Raw genomic sequence first — 24,558 nt, 5'->3', positions numbered from 1 at the left:
GTGAGAAATGCCTGTTTTCACTCCCATCCCACACACTCAACCAGACACCGCCGGGCCACCCCCGACACACGTGTCTGAGGGAGGCTGAGGAAAACAGATACCTCCAGGAGCCACATATTATTTCCGGATGTGCAAGCCAGACAACCCTGGAAAGGGGGTCAGGGAACTGGAGTGCCTGCCAACATCCCCAGTCTCCCTGCAGGAAAACACTCCCATGGCAAAACTCCTTTGTAAGAAAAGCTTTATTGCTGCAATGAGACGTCCCAGTGTATAGCACAAACCCCTTTGTACAGAGAATTTTTCAAGTGGTAATACTGAGAACCAGTGAACATACACAAAAGAATACAAAACTAGACATTTAGATCACTAGAAACTTTCTAAGGTAAGCAAAATTTCAAATGTGAAGTGCCTTTTAGAAACTACACCACACATGCCAGTGTAAATTTGGTTTACCAATCAATTTCTATAAACATTGCATCTAACTGTGCATTGATCAACTGCACAACTTCAACAGCTACTTCCAAGACAAAGATAAATGCTTTTAGTTCCCTATGTTTTGGTCTTTCCTTGGGCTAGAAATGGAAACTGCATGTTTCATACCAGACTCAAAAGGGAAAGCAATTCAAGCGCGTATTTGCCTCTAGCCACATCCAGAGCCGTGTGGATCTCACCCGGTTGGTCCCAGCCCTTCTCCAACCCTGAAGCCCACACCAGGGGTGCAGAGGCAGCCCCAGATCATGCAGACATCACCTGAGGCTCCCAAACTGGCCCAGCTACCTGAGGCCTGCATGCCTGTGGCCAGGTAGGACACATGTGCAGGTTTGAAAACTAGGCCTACACGACTGCGAGTGGACTGAAGCAAAAAGGGGAAAAACATTAGAGGCCTGGAGTAGGAAGAGACCTTTTATAAAGTTTTCAGGAAATCCTCACAATAAACTTGGGCACAAAGACCAAATTGCTGAGGCCAGAAGCCTACTTATGGTACTATGACTTATGGGGAGTAGAGGCCAAATCAGAGAGGGCTGGCTAGTGATACCCCAGACACTTGCCTCTTCCCCTTTCCTGGCCTACAAGTACCAGGCCTCTTGGCCCTGAGACCTCATTCTGGGTTTCTATATGGGTCAACCAAATGCCATCCTTTCACTAAAGCCAGGTGCAAAATGAGGGGTGCGGGGAGAAGCTGGTGAGTACACAGCACCCAAAAGAATCGAGAGAGCAAGTTTTCCGAGGCTACAGGAACACTGGCAGAGCCGGTGGCCACACCAGACGGGAGTACCACATCCCCGCCAGGCTTCATGCTTCACTGCTAGACGCAGGGGGCTAGAAGGGTCTGATGAATCAGGAGCTGAACTAGAACCTTCAAGAAAAGAAAAGGCAAGGGGGTGGCCATGTGCCCCACCAGGAGGGGAAAGAAGAATGTGTGTGGACTGTCCACAGTGAGGCCAGAAATGATGAGATGGTGTTAGGCAGAAAAGAAGGGAGGGGGCTTCCCATGAGAATCTGGTTGGGCATGGGAGGGGTACAGGGCTCAGTTATCAAGGCACCTTTGCCATAGTGGGGTGCCAGCTACACTGGGTGGGCTGCCCAGGGGCTGTCCCTACCTAACTACTTTCCTATCTACAGGATGTCTTGGTGCTTTTCAAGTTCAGCATAAGGGGTTCCATTTGTGAAGTGGGGATTCACACTTAGGAAATCTATCCTGGTCTTCACCTGAAACACCCATTTACTGCTGGGTGGCAGGAACAAGTACACAAAACCAGGGGCCTTGCCTGGGCAGTTCCTAAGGGACACTGGCAGGGCTGACCTGGGATTCAGCTCCCCTGAGTGGACAGTCTATGGTTGCCTGGGGTCCCCAGGCTGAGAAGGGGTACGGGTAATTGCACTTCAGGGCACAGTGAACATAGGCATGGGCTGGATGTGGCCTGGGAGAAAGGGGAGGCTGCCCTATTTTCAGGAGCCGGCTATGGCTGGACAGTGCCTGCCTGGCCAGAGGAAGGCCACAGCAGAGCCACTCCACAGACTAAGACCTGTGTTGCCAAGGAATCAGACACTGGCTTGGAGAAGACAAAAGGATAAAGCCTGCTACTTTTAAGCCCACATCATAGCTTAGAGATCCTTCAGCCTCCTGGCCTTCAAAACGAACTCCAGGGCTTTCACTCTGAAAGGCAAAGAAATCACCTTGTGCCTGCTTCATCCCCTTAGCAGGACAAACGAAACACCTAAGGCCCAGAGAGACTGAAGGCAGGACCCCCAGCATCTCCCATCTCCTCCCTGCAGGCTGGGTGAGAGAGTGGCCTGGAAAGGAAGCATCTGCGCTACTTACATTGGGTTTCAGGCCCCCCGGCAACTTTCCCGGAGGTAACTATTTGCCTGGAACTAGGAAACTGGGTTTTAAAAACATAATTTTAAGCAGACTTTTTAGAAGGACAAGGCCATTTGATGGTAGTGATTTTGGTTTTGTTTTATGAAAATGGTACAGGTGGTAATCCCTGATGACAGAATGGACTGAGAGTGGGGCCAAGGGCCCCGAATGATCCTGTCTGTTCAGTCCGGTTAAGGCGACAGCTGGGCGGGCGTGTGGCCAGGGAGCAGTGGCACAGCAGACCCTGGCAGTTTGCTCACACCTGGCCCTCGTCCCAGAGCCAGCCCGCCTGCCTCGTGGCCCTGGCAGTGACTCCACAGAACCTCCCCGAGCAGAAACCGCATGGTGGGCCAGCGCTCATCTTGCACGCAAGAGAGAACCTGCAGTGCACACACCCCAGCCAGGGTGGCACATGGCTGCTCTTTCAATGTGAAGCCAGCACCAACTGGAGAGATTTAACTATAAAGGAATATTTTTAAAATATTCAGTTTTGTTATCATTATTCACTTCCTCTCTTTCCATTTAGATCTCATAAACTGTTCTTTTTCAGTGTTGACAAAAAAGAAACATACAGGGCAGGTCTATGAAATAACACCTTGTCATAAAACAGGCCCAAAAGCATAGGAATCATGCTTTAATTGCCATTTAGCATCCATTAATTCCCATGAGATCTGTGATTTAAAAAGCCTCTGGCCTGCTTGTCCTGTCTTAAAGTCATGAGTCTATTTTATGAACAAAACGAATGCCACGCTTCTTAGCATATATAAGGCAAAATGGGTTTTTGATCTCTCATGATGTAAAGGAGATACAAAGGTAAGGAAGGAAAGATTTTTAAATGAGACTTTTTTTGAGTGTCAATCCCACTGGACACACATATTACAAAATAAAGATTTTCTTCTGTAAAGTGCTGTTTGCTCAGTGAATCACGCGCCACCACAGAACACCACAGCCCCACCTGCTCAAGAGCATGGAGGAGGCTGCATCGGCAAAGGGTGGGCAGGAGTCTATGTTTGGGGGTCTGTTTCAATACCATCTCCTGGGGTTCACCGTGGTGCAGAGGGAATCCTCTCATCGTGGCTAGACATTCCCCAATGCTCTGCTCCAGGCTGGGGACTGCTGCAAGCTGGAGGCAGCTGCGGATCAGGGCCTGGGCGCCCCTGCTCCTGCTCTTCCCTTGGGATTGGCATTTTATTCTCTCATTCTGCTCAAGACCATGGGCAGGAACTCTGCTGGCTCCCCATCAGGTCATCGTGGGGTCTTCCACCTTCCCACAGAGCTGCCAGGCAGAGGCAGTACCCAGGTATGCCCGGCCCACAGGAGGATTTTCTAGGAGACTACGGAAGGTTTAGAAAAAGAGAAGCCACTATAGTCACCTGTCCAGTCTATGCTATTAAAGGACATAAGAAAGGTATACAATTGGCAGTAAACAATTTCCTTCGGCTCTTCATGGATGTCCAGGAAAATGACAACCCACACACAATCAGACGTGAATGATTTCTGCTCCAGTGTCTTCAGGCTCTGTGCAACAAGAAGAGTTTGTGTCGGAATAACAGATTCCACGTCCATGTTTATTTTCAAAGTTGGGCTCTGCTAGTGGAGATTTTTCAAAAATATTCTTTTTGCTTGTTTCTGGACAGTTTTGAACATAGATCACTCTATTATAGGCCTTGAGTCTCTTCCACAATTGCACATACACTTTACATTGAACATACATAAAAAGAAGTCCTCCGGTGAAGCCGATGGCCACAACCACCAATTTAGTCCAAAAGGGCCATTCTAGGATTCCTGGAAGGGAAAAACTCAGCCTATTAGATTTTATTTAAGATCTGAAGTAAAGAAAAACACAACTTCTGAACTTCCCATAATCAACTGATTCTGTTGTTGTGGTTGTTTAAGAGATGCAGTCTTGCTATATGTTCCCCAGGCTGGAGCGCAGTGGCTATTCACAGGTGTGATCATGGCACACTACAGCCTTGAACTCCTGAGCCCCCAGCAATCCTCCATTCCTCAGCCTCCTAAGTATCTGGGACTACAAGACTGCACAACTGACCAATGGATTCACAACTCATCCAATGTTGCTTAGTCAAAGAAGAGTGGAAGACAGTGCCCAGCTACTTCCTGCTTTTCCAGGACGCAGTTTGCAGATTCTCATGTTCCAGAATATGAACTCTCCTGACTGGGTTTCAAAAACTACCACCACAGCAAAAGAAATGTCAAAAAGGGGTCTGCTGCCTTCTAACTGATGTCCCTCCTCCAGAAACCCAGACGTTTTTGGCTGACTGGAAAATCCTCTGACCCCAGGACTCCTGTGAGCTATCCCAGCCCCTGTGCTGAGCTTGCTCTTCAGCCTGAGAACTCACCTGTTGCCTGCCCCTGCTTGATCTCCTCAGCGGTACGGTCAATGAGCACATATAAGGACCAGACCACACATGTGATAGCAATGATGTGGAATGTCACTGAGCACATGATCTTCCTGCGCTCGCTGGACGTCATCTGCAACTTCTCCCACTAGAAAAACAACACAAAGTGTGAGGCTCAGGCTTCTGGAAAAGGGCGCCGGTGGGGTGAGAGCATTGTAGGCAGGTAAGATTGGCTTTCCACCCCACTTCTCCCTTCCCAAACTAGATGCATTCCCACAAGTTTGTTCTCCTAAAACCACTTGGCTTCAACCAGGTACCAGGTGCAGCCAACGTTCTATGCAATGAAAAGAAGCCGGGATCAAGATGAATGTTGAACTACCATCAAAAATCCCCTTGTCTGCTTATTCTTGCAAGCAGACAAAAAATGGCCTGATAAAGAATTCTATGATTTCAGTCCTAATGAAAACAGTATGTTGGCCCAGGACCCAGGTGCTATGTTTTAAGTCTCCCTGATGTGCTGACTGGCATGGACGAGCGGAAGAAGAGGGTTGATGATGCCACAACACACTAGCAGATGGGTCACACTACATTGTGAAGGTGAATGGCAGAAGACGCTCACTCTTTGGTCCTTGCTACTTTGGCAGCAACAGCTCGAAATCGACGCTAAGAGTTCCTGGTACAAGCAGACTCTGCTAGTCCCATCTCCTCTAGGAGCTCATTAATTTACTCCAAATAGCCAGACTTTCTTTTTCATTTACTGGTTTCCGAATCGGGAGAAAACACATAAAGGTAGAGAGAAAGAACAATGTGTAAACACTCTGCACATATCCTTTGCCAACCCTAGTCACAGGCTCTTTCCAGATGGGTCTATGCAGGGTAGTTGAAAATAGAGCCTAAAAGACTTCCTATATTGAGAGATTAGCATAGAGTAGGCACCCAATAAATTACAAGGCTTCTACTGGGCAAAACTTTTTAAGCAGTTTGCGCAAGCCTTCTCTAACATCTGGTTGTTTTCTGCTGGGATTTTATACACTAGCAAGTTCCCTGGTCTTCCTACCTATAACACAGAGTCAGTGCCTCAGTGCCCCATGCTTCCTGCTACTCCTACAACACACGTAGCTTGACACCCTGTTAATGCTCACCCTCACCTTTCCAGGGTATGCTTTACTCCACAGACAGCTTGACCTCTCTAAACTCCTTTCACTCTGCCTGCAAATCCTAGTAATCCTTCAAGAACTGCTCTAAAACCCAAACACCCTGTGAGGCTACCATCGCTCCACTTCCCCAGCACTCTAGCCTATAACGAGCATTTCCTTTTCTGAATGACTGATATGCTCTACCAGCACATCGTTTAGTATTTAATTGGCTAGTACTTGATGATGTGACTTATCTTGCAATTTATATATTAATGTTCTGGGATAGGAACAGTCTTTTATTCTTCCAGACAAAACCGTTTGTGCTGGGCATCTAGAGAGATGTATGAAACAGTCAACATTTAAATAGAAAGCCAGTGCTTTGGACAAAGCTCCTCTCAGAGGGCACAGCGACATGGGTCTCCAGACAGCTGCATGTCATGCAACGCCTGTGGGTCCTTTCTGAAGACAGCTGCACATCTTGCAACGTTTGTACTTTCTTTCTTTTCCCTATCCACCTACTCACGCTCCCATCCAGCAAATACTTATGGGTATATACAAATAAATTTACTGTGTACTACACTGTGCTGGGTGCTGAGGAGATACTAATCTCCAACAGACAGTCCTAATCAGAAAGGCAGGATGTCAACAGTTAGTACGTATAAAATTAGGTCCTAAGATATGTCACAAACAGTCTGTGGTTAAAGGCTAGATGACTGACACCGACAAGCAAGCAGTCTTACTTTGAAGGGAAAAGAAGGATTATGAATGGTCAGAAAGAGCTGCTTCCTGAGGAGGGGGACTTGAAAATCGGCACCAGAAACAACAATCTCTACAATGCAAATGTAAGCACCAGCCCCAACTTTTTAAGGAAATGAACGTAGGCAAGCCATGACCTCATAACCTGAGACACCAGCTCTCTGGGGGTCACTGGTTTCAGGAAGGGTGAAGCATCCCTTCCTCCCACGTACTTTTCTCAGCGGTTTCAGCTTGGTCTCCATGATGAACTCATACTTGCAGAGCTCGCAGCAACGCGTGTCAGAGCTCTTGATCCACTGCTGCAGGCAGGCCTGGTGCACGAAGTGGAGGCTTCCTGTGCAGTGGCAGGGGGTGATCAGGGGGCTCTCATCATCTCCTTCACAGTGGCAGATCCTATAGTGGAAGGAAAACCCGTCATTCCAAGGAGAGTCCCATGACAGGGAAGCTGATGCTTCAGTGGCAGGTCAATCCCCCCAAAGGAAACTCAGAAACAAACATTACAGAAGTGACTACGGGCACAAAAACATAGAAACACAAATGAAAACAATCACTACAAACTAAAAATTTCTAGCTTACCGCACCAACATGGAAAGTCTGGAGGGCATTTGGCAACAGAAAGGAAAAAATGATGTAAGAAATGACAAAGCAGTCATTTTTTGATATGACATGAGAACTTCACTGAAAGATGAATTTAAAGCAACATAGAATCATTTTTGAGAACATAAGATGGTAAAATAATTAGAGGAAAAATTTCTACGTAAAATAAAACCAGCATTCCAACTTCTAAAAATACTAGTGACTTTAAATGATATTTGCTTTTTAGCTATAATCACTGAATTTACCTTCATACCCCACAACTATGTATTTCTGTCATCTCTCAGGAAGTAAACAAATATCACAGTACCTCTCCTAGACCTAAAACACTCACCATTACAAGATGCTGCAATTTCATCTCTTTTTCTTGGGACTACTAACAGCAGTAAGTGAGAAATTAACTTGAAAGCACTCTCTATTTCCAAGAATTATGCACCAAGATGTAGCTATTAGCCTGAAGGAACTTAACAGGCTTTTAAGAAACAGAGGGGTCTTTTCCAGCAGCTAGAGAACAGTTTGGGGCACCCGTCCTCTGGAAGGAGCCAGGCTCTCAGGCTGTTTGTTTTAGTGAGGGGGTCTCTGATCCAAATGTTAGAAATGATGACAGTTGGCACTAAGGAGTGGAGACTGGGGAAAGGTCAGAATGAGGAGGGCAGAAGAGTCATGACAAAAAGTGAATTATGGAGGCCAGACAAGGATGCTGCATAAGGGAAGACAAAGGGGGGAAACAGAGTTAGGACGGGACATAGGTTGGCTACACCCCAGTTAAAAGGAAGGAAGGAAGGAGCTACTGGAGAACAGCCAGTCCTCACACACCTTTTGGGGGTGGGTGGGGAGCAAGGGTTAAAAAAGAGGCTGGGAGATGCAACAATGCTTAAAATCTGGACCATAAGGCTGGAAAGCTGGAGATACTAGTTTCTTTCTTCCAGTTTCTTTATGCAAAGTCTACTTATTTTTAGTTTAGAAGAGTCAGCTTGGCCTTTAATATGTGTAGCTTCTTCCTCTTTTTTTTTTTTTTTTTTTTGTTTTCTTAGACGGAGTTTCACTCTTGTTGCCCAGGCTGGAGTGCAGTGGTGCAATCTCAGCTCACTGCAACCTCCGCCTCCTGGGTTCAAGCAATTCTCCTGCCTCAGCCTCCTGAGTAGCTGGGATTACAGGCACCCACCACCACGCCCGGCTAATTTTTGTATTTTTAATAGAGACGGGGTTTCGCCATGTTGGCCAGGCTGGTCTCAAACTCCTGACCTCAGGTGATCCACCCGCCTCAGCCTCCCAAAGTGCTGGGATTACAGGCGTGAGCCACCACGCCCAGCCAGCTTCTTCCTCTTTTACTATTTGTGAAACTATCTTGGGACTCACATCATAAAAATTTTTTCAAATGATACTGATACTCCATTCTTCTGGAGAAAACAATCAACCCACAACTGGTTACAACTTCCTATTACTTCATTTTCCTGAAACTTCACATATTAAAGCAAGATGAGGCTCCCGATGAGAGCAGAGATGGCTAGAATGGCACTTCCTGGCAAACCAACCTGCAGACATCCCCTGATGTGGACACAGGAGATATGGGGGGTAATTTTTCAGAGAAGGGAGAAGGACAATCCAGGTCGCTGTCCTTTTCCGTGGAGCAGAGAGGCGCCCGAAGAACCCTACTCTTCAGTTTTGCAGATGTGCTGTCCTCAAAGACATCGTCATCTCCCATCTCGTCAGAGCAGAAGCCCATACTCCCTGCCAGCCCGCTGGAGGACTTGGCAGTGTGCAGGCGAGCGGCACAGCTCTCCAGCTCATGGAACCTGTGCAGGCTGCTGGCGCTCGAGCCGTGCGAGAGTGAGAACAGGTACCGGAGCAGTCGCCGGCTTCGGGACGTGGCCTCGCCATCTGCCTTCTCTTCCAGCAGCAGGCCGGGCCTGCCCCGCTTGCCAGCTTCCACCTCTGAGGCAGTTGAGCGACTGGCAGAAAGGCATGAAACACAAGAATGTTTGGAATTGCCAAGAGGTTTGTGGTTCACGGTTCTTTTTTCTTTATGATGAAACCTGTTAGTTCTGAGACACGGATCTTGAGGGAGTATTAATTTTCCTTCAGAACAAGTTCTTTCCACATAGGCAAAACTTTCTGAAGTATCCTGCGCCTTCTCACCCACATCATTGAGGGACCTTGAGAACTTCAGTGTTCTTCTGGCTCTGGTATTCTTAGCAGGCTTCAAGGCCTGGACCCATTCTGAACCAAAGGAATTTCTCTTTGATGCCTGTGACGCATCCTTACAGATAACTGTCACAGTGAACCCTTGTGTCAGAGAACTCTGGCAGTGAGGAGCTTTCAAGACAACAGCAGACTGCATGGAACTGTGGTGACAACACTCAGAAAACACTGCACTGGAACTGCATGCAGAACAGTGGGATAAAAGCACAGAAAGTAAAAACAATTTTAAAAGAGAATAGACATCATAGTGAGGAAATGAGACTAGCATGGATAACTTGGTGAGCAAACCACACATAAAACTGGGCCAATTGTTTAGACCAAAGGCACATTGAATAAGCAAATGGAAATTCAAGGACCTACAGACACTAATGCTTATTTCTGGCTGCACACTGATCATGGCAGCATCTGAAGCAGAGTGTTACCTGCAGATGTCCTGGCTGGATGGCGTGATAGAAGTGCGAGAGAAGGATGACACCGGAGCCGGAGCTGATGCTGACGGAGGACTCCCAGCCTGCAATGACAGACCTCTGGTCAGTGTTCAGGGAAGAGCCAAGGGGATTGTGTGCACTGTCTCCTGAACGGTGACAGGTAGGAATCCTAGAAATGTCTGCTGTTTCCCGCTGCTCAATGAGTAACACAAATTAGATCCCTCTAAGCCTTGGCAAAACAAATCAAATATCGCTATTTTTTTCCTATCTGTGGATAAAAGTGTAAGAAATGTCTGAGGCTATGGAACACCACTACTAATCTCCTGCAGGTCCAGTGGCCATTTATTTTCTAAGCATCTAAATTGAATTAGTTCATACATAAGTCAAGACACCAAGTACTACAAGTTATCATACAAATGCCAAAGAAATATGAGGCCCCAGGCCTGCCAGCACTGGCTTCCCCAGCACTCTCTCCTAGTTCCAGAGATCACCGAGGCTGGTGGATTTAAGAGCTCTCTCCCACCTCACAACCTCATGCACAGTGCCAGATGCTCCCTGTGTTCCACAAAACCCCACTGCCCGGCCACAGCTCTTCATATAAAACGGAGTCCAGACCACCTGACATTGGGGGACACCAATCCATAGCTCAACCAGGGGCCAAGGTAGAGCACAGAATGCTCCCAATAGGTCTAATCTTGAAACTGTAAATTAAGAAAAATAATCAAGAAAATTTAGATTTGAAAGAAGTACAGCAAGAGGTCATGGGATAGAATACAGCCTCTGAGGTGGTGAATAGTCAAACTTAGAGAAAAAATCTAGGAAGGAAAGGAAGCACCGCAGTGAGGACAGAAATGGACAGAGAGAAATAGGGACAGTGAGTGGCACTGAGCTGAAGATGTGCCACCACCGCTAGAGGGCCCCAGACTTCCACGCCAGCCTCGGATTTCCCAGGCTCCACAGCCCCACAGACCTATGCATATTCATAAAAAAGCATTTGTCCCTCCTTAAGACAGTGAGCCTGAGTGAGAATCTGCTCCATGCAACCCCAACAGCCCCAAGAAAACAGTGCCATGAGTCTGTTATCACTGGAAACGCTGTATCACCACCTACCTTCTGCAGGCCCACCTGCATGGCCCTTGGCCCTGACTCCTTGATACAAAGGAGCTCCACCCTGGCCCACCATTCCCCGACTGAGGCCTAGTCCCTACTCTTTCTAAGTGCCATCCCCAAGGGTGCACTCTCATCCTGGAACTCCACCTATGGGACCCCCGACCTTGGTCAGCAACCAGAACAGATATAGCCATTGCCCGGAAACTCCTCCTCCTCCTACCCCTCACAGCAAATGAAGCAGCCTGGAGAGAGCCAGGAAAGCACTCGGATTAAGGCACCCACCCCATGGCTGCTCCCACTCCCAGTGCAGAGATTCAACGCCACTTTAATCCAAGTCCACCTGAAGAAACAAGATCCAAGAAGCTCCTCGTCAGGATGCTTCAGTGTACGCTGAGATCACGCTGTGCCACTCCATAAGCACATCTTTGAATTCACCAAATAATCTACGTTTATTTTCTAACTGAATATGCATACGGGCATGGCATATACGGTCTTTAAAAGCATTAGAGGTCAAAGTTCTTAGGAATCTAAAGTTTACTTGGACACATGAAAACAGCATCCTTGAAATAACCCTCCCATCACTACCTTTGTCAATATTCTTCCTAAAACAAAATGAGAGACATCTCGGGATGCCTATGGACACTATGCTGTGACATCCCTTGCATCCTCTAGGCCTGACTGCATAAGCCATTGTCCTCTTTCTTCAACTGCCTTAGACACTGTCCTCTTTCTCCAGCATCCTCCACTCGGGGCACCCTTGAGCACTCAAGGCCTTTTAGTATCGTGGGCTTTACTGTTTATACCACAAGGGAGCAGACTAAGAGGGTATCCATGCTAAGGTCCCCAAACTCCTACAGTTCCCCTGTTCTCTGACATTTAGTCCTAATACTATTCTGGGACTGAAAGTCTTCCTGTACTTATTGCTCTCTTCTGTTACTTCTGAGGATGACCAGCTCTGTTCAACACACATAGGCAAGGCTGAAATGTGTCATGGAGACCACAGCCTGATCATGGTGTATCGCAGAGAAGTGAGTGTCTTCATCATCTGTCCCCAGATAGACTTGGAGGAAGAAATACCCACCAATATCAACATGCTTGCCCCTCATTGCTATAAGGTCGCTTCTTCCTCTGTATTGCTGGGTCAAGCATAGTCCCTGGAACTGAGGTATTGAAGGAAGCCCCCTCCCTTCAAGGGATGGCAGCAGAGGAAAGTACCTCTAAGATAAGAGCATGGTCCTCTGGAAACCACATGTACTTTCCTGTATTCTGAAGGGAAGGCAAACCCTGTGGGAGAAGGTGGGGTCTCATCTGGCAAATTGTGCCCAATCACGGTCAGTGTCCTGAGAAGAGGCAGGTTTCTGATGGGAAACTAAAGTTCTGAACTCCAGTACTAAACTACAAGTAATCCATCTCAAAAAGTGTACTCTGGGATAACGATTCCATTCTTGCATGCCCATGATGAGGAGCCAGGCCTGACGGTAGGAGGGCAGAGCCTCGTAACAGAACAAAGCCTGGATCTAGGAAGCAGCCATGCCAGGCACACACATGGCAGGACGTATGTTCATTTCCCTGTGTGATTCCCCGTGTGTGTGCACTTGTAGCAGATGTCAAGGCCAGCATGACAGTAAGAGCAGACCCAAGGAGGAAAAGAGTTCAGGGAGGGCTGGGGAGATTCTGCCCTGCTCAATTTTACATAGGAAACAGGAAACAGCTTTGGCATCCTCTGCCTACATTTCTGCTCTCATTTCACCCTTTCCAATCTTATGAAAACATTACAGGATACTCTCAGCAGGTATGTCCAGTCCAATCCTCATCAAGCCTCCCAACGACAAAGAGTCTCTCTTCTTATTAGATCATAAAATTTTAAGAAAAATTTAAAAATCTACTTACTGTTATTTTACATAAATATAAACTTCAACAAATGCTAACTCCTCCAATAAAAGCAAGAAAACCAGTGAGATTTGTGGGGTCACCACAGCTCCCAGAAGAGGCTCCTTCTGTCACTATCTAAAGAACAGCAAACATTTCAAAGGTCAGAACCAATCCATATGCAGAACGGTCAAGAAAACAATTTTAAAGAGCTTTATTTGTTGCTGCTATAGAGCTGAGAGAAATCTATCAACCAACAAAGATCTAAAAGACTGGCTGATCAACAAAAAAATGAAGCTGACAGCTTCAAATATGGTTCCATGGTCAGATTCTGGAAGCCAGTGTAGTCAAAGGCCAGCAATCTCCTCTTAGGCGCTCTGTAGGACAGGACCTTACTAGATGGGACAGGACCTCACTAGATGGGACAGGACCAGCCTGTTCTGCTCTTTCTGAAAGCAGCAGACAGTGTGGCATGTGGGAGCTGGGGGCAGTACTAGCCTCAGCCATCTGTACCATACAAAACTCCGGAGAACACCTACACTCTCCTCTCCATAGGATCAGACCACACACGACTCGACAATTACTAATAAAAGTGCAAATGTTCATCATGCAAAAATCCAAATGTTTCAAGAAAACTTAGGCCCTCTGTTCCTGAAGTTTTTTGTGGGTTGCCAAATGACAGACTTTTCAGTCATGAAAAGGAATATAAAGCAATCTCATTACAAAAAAAAAATTCTTCTAAAAATCCCCCCTTCTTAAGATGTTGTAATTAATTATGCCAAAACAAACCTCTGGATTTCTATCCAAGCCTAAATACCAGTTTATTTTATTTCTTAGAAATGATAAATACTTTTCGACAATTTGTTTTGCTACATCCAAGTCTCTTAGTGGCTGGCTTTCTTATCAAATTCACAGTTTTAAATGACTTTAACAAGGTTGCCAAAGAATATATGAGGAAAAAAAACCTTTCCATATATCCTTGGCAAAAACTGGCATTCCCCTTTTCTGTTCCCTTCTGGGAGTGCCTGCTGTCACTGGAGCAGCTATAGCAGTGTGCTTACCCAGCTGATATCGCACACATCCTTCTCACTGCAGAACACCAGCGCGCCTTCCTTGGCCTCTGGTGCCTTCTGCCAGGTTACTGCCCAGCCTCCTCTATTACCCATGCCCCTCATTTTCTGTGCAACCCTCGACTGGGCCTTCTTTTCACTTATCAGCAAAGCTACTTTTAAACATTTGGGTCTCAGACGCCTAACAAAAGCAGATTTGCCCATCTGATTTATCTCAAAAGGGAGAGGGCCACAGGAATGATCTGTTTGGGTGAGCTTGTTTTTAGGCAAGGAGGAACGTGAAGAGGGGCTGGATAAGGAAGGTTAAGAGGCCAGAAGAGCTCATGGTTACAACTGACCACCAATTTCAGTACTGCAAATCAATGACTTAGCAGAAACAATGGGAAAAGATGCACACATGGCTCTCAAAACATGAAAAGATGCTTCACTTCTCTCACAATGAGAAATACAAATTAAAACTACAATGAGATACCATCATCAGCCAAGAAAATTAATCAAATAATATGTGTTGGCAGAAGTGTTGGGAAGCAGGTATGCTTATACATTGCTGGTGGGAAAGCAAATGGTAAACCTCCTCAGGATGACAACTGCCCTCAGGAAAACAAAGACACATATACTTTGTCTCGGCAATTCTTTTAGGAATTCATTCTCACACACCTGTGGGAAGAAGTTTGTACACTGCACTAGTTTGTGACAGCAAAGGGCTGGAATCACCCTAAATGCCCATCACCTTGGAGCTGAGGCAACACTATTCCATCTACAAAAAGAAATACCAGCAGTCATTAAAAAAATGGGAAAAGTTCTCATTATGTCCAGTAATGAACACACAAAGTTAAAGAAGCAGAGAGAGGCACCACTGCCATCTGTGCTCGGGTTGCAGAGACTACCCAGGACGGAGACGAGGGAACTTGGATGGAGGGACATGGACTTGTCACAGAGACCCACAAAACCATAACGCTACTTTACACTGAGCAACATTTCCCAAACAGAAATTCATTTTTAAAATAACATGTGATTGATGATTTAAAAAAGTAAAACAAAACTGCAGAAGCACAACCAACTGCAATGACTTTCCAACTTTGGGATGACAGGTAAAGAAATCAATGTAGTGAGTGACGACCTATGTTTTTAAAAGTACAATAAAATAGAATATGCCAGAATGCATCTGACATAAAATGGATAAAGTCTTCTGAGGTAATTCTGTCTCTCAGATGTGTATGTAAAAGTGAACTGGGTTTCAATATAAAAGCTGCTTCTTACTTTGGATCATGGTCAAAGTCACTTGAAAGTCACTGACTGACTGTATTTCTACACAGAAAATACAAACTATCAAAAGAAAGAAAAGAAGAAGGTGGCTAAATCAAGAGATCGTGTTGGCTGTTGGCCCAGAGGCTCTAGAAGCAAATGGCTCTTACAGATCTCTAGAAAGGAGGTTTTCCTCTACATGGAAAGCATTTGCCACCCATATAAGGGGTGTGTTGCTATGTAAACAAAACTTAGTGGCTTAAAACTACACAAATGTATCACTTCACAGTTCCCATAGACTAGCGCATGCTGAGATTCTCTGCTCTGGTCAGTCTCCCTCCTTCCTGGAGGCCTCGGGAGAACTGTGTTTACACATTCTCTCGAGTTGTTGGCAGAACACAGCTCCCTGAAGCTTGAGGGCCCTCCGAGTTGTTGGCAGAACACAGCTCCCTGAAGCTTGAGGACTGAGGGCCGGTCTGCTGGCTGACTCCACCTGGGGCAGGCCACATGCATCTGCAGTCACATGACCCCTCCCATCTTCAAAGCCCACTTGTGCTATCAATCTCTCTGACTTCCCTTTCTGCCACCAGAGAACGTTCTCTGCTTTTTAAGCACTCACGGGATTCCATTGGGCCCATATCTATAACCCCAAATAATCTTCCTTATTTTAAGGTCAACTGTGCCACACAACACAACATGATCATAGGAGTAATAATAGCAATGCATTCCCAGGTTCCAGGCAATTGTGGGGACATTTTTGGGGACCATTTTAGAAATCTTGCTCACCAGATCACTTTTTTATTTGTGCTTCCTGCTCATGAGGTTGCTAGCGGTTACTGCCCTCCCACTTCCAAACTAAGAGATAGGGATCTGCTCCTAACTGCCAACTCAGCAGGCCTGACTTCATACCACAGAGCCAAATAAACTCACTTGGTGTTTACATACTGCACTGTGCAGACTGAGATTACATCTTACCAAACTTTCTGCTTAGCACAGAAGTTACTCCGTCAAACCAATGCTTCATTATGAGTAACTCTGCTTTCAATAAATAAATATCCAGTTGTATTCAACTTCAAAAATGAGCCACAATTAAAAGAAAAGAGGCCATTCTGTGGCTTTTCTGTGGCTTGCTCTGATAAATACATGTTGGCATATGAAGGGCTGTGCCAAGAACAAGCTTTCACAAAGGCAATTAATTAAAACTGACCATTAAAAAAGTAAGTATATACAATATACGATTCACAGAGAAGCATGTACAATAAAAACTACTGAATGCTAATGATTTCCATTATAAATGACTCTCATTAGCATTGCTTAGCAAGTAGCATTAACATGGAATTCTTTTCTATAGTGGCCTTTTAAAGGGAGTTAGAATACTTGAGTAGCAATAAATCCCCAGAACAAAGAGGGGCATATATTACAGCACTGGTGGAGGGGACAGAAGGCCACAGCTGAAGCTGCTTTTTCAGGGCTGTCTTCCTCCATGCTACAGCTGAGGATCTTGCAAATATAATTTGTTTTTAATAAATTACATTGAAGACAATGATTTCTGAGCAAAGGTGGCTTCACAGTCCCAGAAACTACAGCTGTAACCATATAAAAATTCAAAATCACCAGAAATAACATGGTGAAAGGGGCTGTGTTTGTGAGTTACTTATCACTCAAAAGGACCCTTTACTACTGTTGATTTCCTTTAAATATTGACCTTTTCAAATATAGTCAAAATACATTTTCATTGCCAAGAGGCAATAAAATATTTCCTCTGAGAGAATTCTGGGGCAGTGGCCAAAGCACTGGCTTTTGACCCCAAAGTCTCCCCTCTATGTCCTGGGGCCAGTCCACTGAGCACACTACCGAGCAGGAGTTTAATCATTTAAAAAATGAGGTCAACAATCTACAGGGCTGCTACCAGGATCAAATAAGTCAGAGGAGATGCATAAATGCAGCATACACCACTCCAGGCACACCTCCAGTGTGGAGCAAGACTTCCACTGACTACCACTCTTGACTCTTGATGACCTAGAAAGTAAACCTGCAGGTCTCATGTCTGCTACAAAACGCCTCATTCCAACCAAGGTGACCACTGTCCACCCACCTGGGAAGAAAACAGCTTCTGCTCAGGCTACTCATCTGGCCAGCCCTGACCCAAGATGCACAGAGCTCTAAGAGTGAACCCTGAGCCACGGAGCATACTACTGACAAAAATATGGCAGGCAGGAAAGATGACCCTCACTTCCTCTCGACCTAGGCCCTCCTTTCCCAGCAACTGGTGGCCTTTCCCACCCCTCCTCCTCCTCCCAGGAACACTCCCACATCCCAACCCAGCATGACTGGCCCCTCCTCAGGTTTCTCCTTAGAAAGGGCTTTTCATCCCTGTTATGATATCCTCATACCCTGTTCATTTCTTTCATTGCACCTATCAAGGTTTATGAGAAGATGTTACTGGGATATGTTAACTTAGAAGCTGTTGCTGATTGGTCTGGTACACAGTAGGTGTTTAGGGCACATTTGCTCAATGAACTAAACAGCTACCCTCTGGGGAGACTGTGCCTCTACAACAGAGATTCTCAAACTTGTTGGCCACAGGACCTCCTTAACACTCTTAAAAATTACTGAGGCCCCCACAAAGAGCTTTTGTTTATACAGGTTCCATCTCTCCATCTTTGCTATATTAGAACATCTTAAAACACAGGAACATATTCCATCAGCTAAGGAAGATGCTATCTTGCATGTTGCTTAGCTTCTGGAAACTCCACTGCATGCTTGTGGGAGAATGAGAGTCAAAAATGCATATAATCTTAGTATAATTGGGAAATTGTTTTAAACCTGCCCCTCTTCCACCTTCAGGAGACTGAACCAAACTTCAGCCAAAAACTAAACTGTAACCAGTCAGATGAAAAAGTACTGCAAAGACAGTCAGAAATTTTGCAAAAGGGAAGCTGAACAGAAACAACTGCCTCAGTGCTCTGTCAGGGATTCAAGTGAGGCTCAGCGGTGCTGAGACCAACTGATGCCATGCAACTCCTCCAATTCATTCCCTTGTTTTTGTCACTTAGGAATAAGTATCCTGTTTTGGGACAGCTGTTTTCTTCAGAATAAATTAATAAAGAACATTTTGCCTTATTTGTAATCCGTAAGGTCTGAGTAACCTGAGCGTGTCACTGGTCAACTCTGCATTCAGAAACAGAAAGAAGCAAACCCTGGTCTTGACAATCACATCCAGGCCTGCCCTCGTGTAGTAAAAGTGGGTCAGCAAGAATTCCCTGTAAGGAATGTCCATCTGATATGTGACATTCTGCTGTATCTCATCCCTGTCTAATGGCAACAACAACCAGAAAATATTCAGGAGGCCTAGAAGGGCCAGTGCTCAAATTCATTGAGATGTGCTTAGAGCAATCATTTTAAGTGCTCATTAAACATGTCCAGTCTGATTCGACCCAGGAATATTTGATTAACAAGAGGTACATATCACAGTCTGCAAGGCCCCAGTCTTGAGCAACTGCCAGAGCCTACAGAGCTGGGCTGGCTGGTGGGCTGGGGGAGAGATGCCTGTGCTACGGGCTTCCACTGCCTTCTCCCTGTGGTAAGTGCTGCCAGTCATGAACTTGCTCAAGAAATTGTGTCACCTGGACCAAGTCTGATTCCCAGGGTTGAATGACAAGGCTTCCCTGGCTGTAAAATTACATTGTGTCTATGTACTGCCCTTTCTGCACCACAATCTTCCTCTGAGAGGCATCAAGAGAGGCTCCAAGAAGTCCAGCCCCTATGATTAGCCTAGCCTAGGCCAATTCCTGGTATTAAAGAAATTCCAGCTGCATAGAGTGGGTATAAGCCTCCTCAGGGAATTTCAATCGGCCTCTAAAGGATTTTAGGTCAAACTACTCACACGAATAGCCACAGCCAACACAATCTTGTGGTTACAGGCAGCCACAATTTTCCAAGCAGGTGACAAATGATCTTTCTACTACAGTTTAACGTCATCCTGGTTGGCTCCTTTCCACCCCTCACATCTGCTTTACATGTCCTCTCCTGAGCCACATCTTCTCTGAGCAGCCCTTCAACTTGGGTTCCCGGTAATTCTCTACCTAAGCTCCTTACTGTTCCGTTTGTAGGAATTCTCTCCATCCAAGGTATCGTATGGAGAGGTCTGCGTACTTCCCTCTGCTGTTTGGTTCAGCATTCAAAGCACAATTTCTGGCACACAGTTAGGTGCTGGACAAAATCTGAATGCGTGCAATCCTCGTAAACTCTGCATGGCCTCCTTGTCTCCATGTTAGAGATGAGATGTATTGTCAAATGGTAAGACAGCCTGCAGGTGGGGGCAGTGGTGGCACAGGACACAACGTCCTGAATAGGCAGTCACCTCACGTCATCTGAGTCCACCCTGAGGCCATGCCCAGTACACTGTGCATCACCCCTGCCAGCCATGCTCTATGGCTTCCTGGTACCCCTGAGACAATGGCCCCTTGATAGGCAAAGGCTCACAGCAGAGATGGAAAGTGGGCTTGCCCCATCCCCACCCCTCCCTTCTCTCTACCACACAGCCTCCTGAATACCCGTCTCTGTCAGAGCTCTATCTCACAAAGAGCTGTCACAATGAGTTTAGGTGATATACTGAAGAACATGTTTTTTAATAGTTATATTTTCACATTAAAAAGCTAAACAATCAAAGTCTAGAGGAGGGGCTTCAAGATGGCTGACCAGAGACATCTGGTACCTACCTCCTCTATAAAGAAGAACCAAAATAGCCAGGAAGAATCAGACTTTGAATAGATCATCTAAGAGAGAACATGCATTCAACAGAGAAGTGACAGAAAACACCTAGAGCAGGCAAGGAAAGGAAAGTCAGGCAAGACAGCCGAGAGGTCCCCCAGTGTGGGGAAAGGGGAAGCGAGTGATCCCCAGCGGTCCACATTCCCACCATGCACTCCTGTAATCCCAGCCATGACAGAGCCCTAGACCCTCACAGGCCTTGAGGCCAACAGAGGGAGCTTCCTGGAGATGAAGAGAAGGCATTGCTCCAGGGAGAGAGCTCATGCTGGGTCCCACACACCCCTGGAGTCCAAGGCAGCTGCAAGAAGACACCATACTGAGAGCCCAACCCTCGGGAGACTGCATCCTGCTGGGGGCCCAACAATCCCTGCTTCTCCACATTCCTGGAACCCCACTGACATTCCTCACCACAACCATCGCAGCAGCTAGCTGCTGCTGCCAGGGATGAAGGGCAAGCCACTTGGCAAAGACCCTGCCACCCCTCAGAGGTGAAACCACTGCACGCTTTCACAAGCGCCAAGGACAAAGTGAGCAAAGTGTGCACTCCCCAGCCACTACCATACAGCTACTGCCACTGAAAGCAACCCCACTCTTCCCAGTAGTAGCACTGCAGTACAGCCATTGCTGCCTCCACCGGAGCATTCTGCCAGGGCCTTGGAATCACCCAGTCCCTGCCCAACACTGCTAGAGCCTGAATGCATCCCTGGGTGGACTGAAGTATGTCCTACCCAGTTTCTGAGTAAACCATCCTGGGGCCTGGGGACTGCCCAGCCCATTCCACCACTATTGGAACCTGAGCATTCTGCTTGGGCATCTGAGGTCAGGCACACCCAACCTACCATTACCACCACATCTAGCACCCAATTGAGTACACATTTGGGCCTGAAGACTGGTTCACCCAGCCCATCACAGCCACTGCCGACATTAGTGCAAACTGCTTGGGAGCCAGAGGGTTGTCCTGCCACTGCTGCTGCCATCACCCATATCATGCCTGCTGCCCAGGGGCCCAAGAATTCACCCACCCACCCAGCTCGCCACTGCCACTACCAGCATTTTAGCAAGCTATATGGAGGCCCCCCAAAACTAACCCATCTGACCCGCTAACACTGGTGCCAGTATAAACTGCACTGAGGCCCAAGGGCAGGCATACTCACCCCACTACTGCCACCACTGGGAACAAGGACAGGCCAACCTGGTATCCCTGTCCCCAGCAAAACTTCACTACAGCCTCCACCATACCCTAAGATACTGAGGAAATCACAGACACCAACTGACATGATTCATAGCCAGAGAAATAATACCACGACTACACTACTACACACAATGAGAATCAAAGCTAAAGTGCCCTGCATAATCAACACCACAGACACACCCTCAGGAAAAACTCCTCTCCTACAACAGCAAATTAAGAAAACTAGTAAGAGACTGTTACACCAGATGTGCAGAGATTAACATAAGGACACAAGAAATGAAAAATCAAGGAAATATGACACCCATAAAGGAACACAATAATTCTCCAGCAGTAGATTCCAATTCAAAAAGAAATTTATGAAATCCCAAAAACAGAATTCAAAATAATGATATTAAAACTCAGTGAACACTGGGCATGGTGGCTTTCACCTGTAATCCCAGTACTTTGGGAGCCCCAGGCAGGAGGATTGCTTGAGGCTAGGAGTTCGAGACCAGTCTGAGCAACACAGCAAGACCTCGTCTCTATAAAAAATAAAAATAAAAATTAGCTGGGCATGGTGATGTGTGACTGTAGGCCCAGCTACTCAGGAGGTTGAGGTGGGAGGAATGCTTGAGCACAGGAACTGGAAGCTGCAGTGAGCTACGATCACACCACTACACTCCTGCCTGGGCAACAGAGCAAGATCCAGAAGCTCAGTGAGATACACAGGAATACAGAAAAACAATACAAAGAAATGAGAAATGCAATTCAGGATATGAATGAAACATTTTCCAAAAATACATTACAAAAAGAACCAAACAGAAATTCTGGAACTGAAAAATTCATTACCTGAAATACAAAATACACTTGAAATACTCAACAAATAGATCAAGTAAAAGAAATAAGTTCAGAACTTGAAGACAGGTCTTTTGAAATAATACAGTAAGACAAAAATGAAATAAAAAAAGGAATAGAAAAGAATGAACAAAGCATACATGGGACACCATAAAATGACCAAATATTCAAATTTTCAGTGTCTCAGAAGACAAACAGAAAACAAAAAAATGGAATATCTAACAAAATAATAGCTGCAAACTTCCCAAATCTTGCAAAACATTTAGACCTCTAGATATAAGAAGCTCAGAGATACCCAAATATAATTCAAGGTCTCCTCCAGAGCACATTATAGTCAAACAGTCAAAAGTCAAAGACAAATAGAGAAGCCTAAAAACAGCAAGAAAAAAACATCTAGTCATTTATAAGTGGACCCCCATCAGACCAACAGGAGACCTGTCAGCAGAAGCCTTACAGGCCAGGAGAGAAGGGGATGATATATTCAAAGTAATGAAAGAAAAAAAAAAAGCCAGCCAAATATACTATACCCAGCCAAGTTATCACTCATAAATGAGAAGAAATGAAGTCCTTCTCAGACAAGCAAAAGCTGAGGGAATTCACCACTAGATTGGTCCTATAAGAAATGTTTAAGGGAATCCTACACATGGAAGCACAAGAACAGTATCTGCCATCATGAAACATACCAAAGTATAAAACCTACTGGTACAGCAAACACACAAATAAGGAAGAGAAAGGACTCAAATGTTACCACTACAGAAACCTACCAAACCACAATGATAAACAATAAGAAAGAAGGAAACAAAGGATATACAAAACCAGAAATTATTTAATAAAGTCAGAGGAATAAGCCCTCACATATCAATAATAACCCTGAATGTAAACGAATTAAACTTTCCACTTGAAAGATAAAGACTGGCTGAATGGATTTTAAAAAATATTACTCAACTATATGCCGCGTGCAAGAAACTCATCGCACCTGTACAGATACATATAGACTGAAAGTACAGGGATGAAAAAAGATATTCTATGCAAATAAAAACCAAAAGCAAGTAGGACTAGCTATACCTATATCAGATAAAACAGACTTTAAGTCAAAAACAGTAAAAACAGACAAAGATAAGTCATTATATAATAAAGGAATGAATTCATCAAGAGGCTATAACACTTCTACACATATCTGCACCCTACACCAGAGCACCCAGATGTATAAAGCAAATATTATTAAATCTAAAGGGAGAGACAGACTTCAATACAACAATAGTTGGGGACTTCAACACCCCACTCCCATCATTAGACAGATCATCTAGGCAGAAAATGAACAAACATTACATTTAAACTGCGTGTTAGGACAATGGACTTAACAGTTACAGAACGTTTCATCCAACAACTACAGAATACACATTTCTCAGCACACAGACCATTCTTCAGGATAGGCCATACGTTAGGACACAAACAAGTCTCAACGAAGTTTTTAAAAACTGAAATCAAGTCAAGTATGTTTCTCAGACCACAATGGTATAAAACTAGAAATCAACTAGAAACTGTACAATTACATGGAAATTAAACAACATGCTCCTCAATGACCACTGGGTGAAGGAAGAAATTAAGGAGAAAACATAAAAATATCTTAAATAAAAATTGAAATAAAACATACCAAAACCTATGGGATACAGCAAAAGCAGTGCTAACAGGGAAGTCCATAGCAATAAACACCTACATCAAAAAAGTAGAAAAATTTCAAACAATCAAAGGATGCACCTCAAGGATCTAGAAATCCAATAAAAAACCAAATCCAAAATTAGTAAAAGGAAAGAAATAATAAACATTAGAGGAGAACTAAACTAAACAGGGGCCAAAAAACATACAAAAGGATCAATGAAACAAAAAATTAATTTTTTGAAAAACTAAAATTGATAGACTAGCTAGACTAACCAATAAAAAAAGGCAGAAGACCTAAATAAAATCCGAAATGAAAAAGGAGACATTACAAATGATAACACAGAAATACAAGAGATCATCAGAGACTATTATGAACTATATGCTATCAAACTGGAAAACCTAGAGGAAATGGATAAACACATAACCTACCATGATTGATCTGGAAGAAACAGAAAACTTGGACAGATCAATAAGAAGTAATGAGATTTAAAGAGTAATAAAAAGCCTCCTAACAACGAAAAGTCCAGGATTGGATGGCTTCACTGCCAAATTCTACCAAACTTTCAAAGAAGAAAAATTCTTCTATCTATTCCAAAAAATGCAAAGAGAGAATTCTCTTTAACTCATTCTACCAGCATTATGCTGACACCAAAACCAGACAAGGACACGACAAAAAAGAAAACTACAGGCCGATATCCCTGATAGGCATAGATGCAAAAATCCTTAACAAAATACTAGTATAGCAAATCCAATTGCACATCAAAAAGACAGTACATGATTAAGGGAATTTATCCCAAGGATGCAACGGGTATTTCATCACATGCAAATCAATAAATGTGATACATCACGTAAACAGAATGAAGGATAAAATCATATGATCATCTCAATAGAAGCAGAAAAAGCATTTGATAAATTCAACATTCCTTCATGATAAAAACTCTCAACAAACTAGGCAAAGAAAGAAATAC

General features: G+C 44.9%; 1 protein-coding gene across 5 annotated transcripts in view; it reads right to left on the bottom strand.

Annotated features, from left to right (window-relative positions):
- Positions 1–224: 224 nt before the first annotated feature.
- MARCHF8 (membrane associated ring-CH-type finger 8) overlaps positions 225–24,558 on the bottom strand; it is a 144,473-nt gene continuing 120,139 nt past the window's right edge. For 4 of the 5 annotated variants that reach the window (XM_011749566.2, XM_071070029.1, XM_011749562.3 and 1 more), the window contains 5 exons: positions 9,833–9,921; positions 8,744–9,589; positions 6,827–7,007; positions 4,723–4,870; positions 225–4,147 (listed from right to left, as the gene is read on the bottom strand). In XM_011749566.2, the coding sequence (XP_011747868.1) occupies positions 3,843–4,147; positions 4,723–4,870; positions 6,827–7,007; positions 8,744–9,589; positions 9,833–9,921 (1,569 nt within the window). In that variant the 3' untranslated portion in view covers positions 225–3,842. The remainder of the gene's footprint in view (positions 4,148–4,722; positions 4,871–6,826; positions 7,008–8,743; positions 9,590–9,832; positions 9,922–24,558) is intronic. The other variant, XM_071070030.1, reaches the window with a different exon arrangement.

This window comes from Macaca nemestrina, chromosome 9 (genome assembly GCF_043159975.1).
Source record: "Macaca nemestrina isolate mMacNem1 chromosome 9, mMacNem.hap1, whole genome shotgun sequence".
In the NCBI taxonomy this organism is placed as follows: domain Eukaryota; kingdom Metazoa; phylum Chordata; class Mammalia; order Primates; family Cercopithecidae; genus Macaca; species Macaca nemestrina.
Note: the sequence above shows the minus strand (reverse complement) of the source record. Positions and strands in the feature narration are given on the sequence as shown.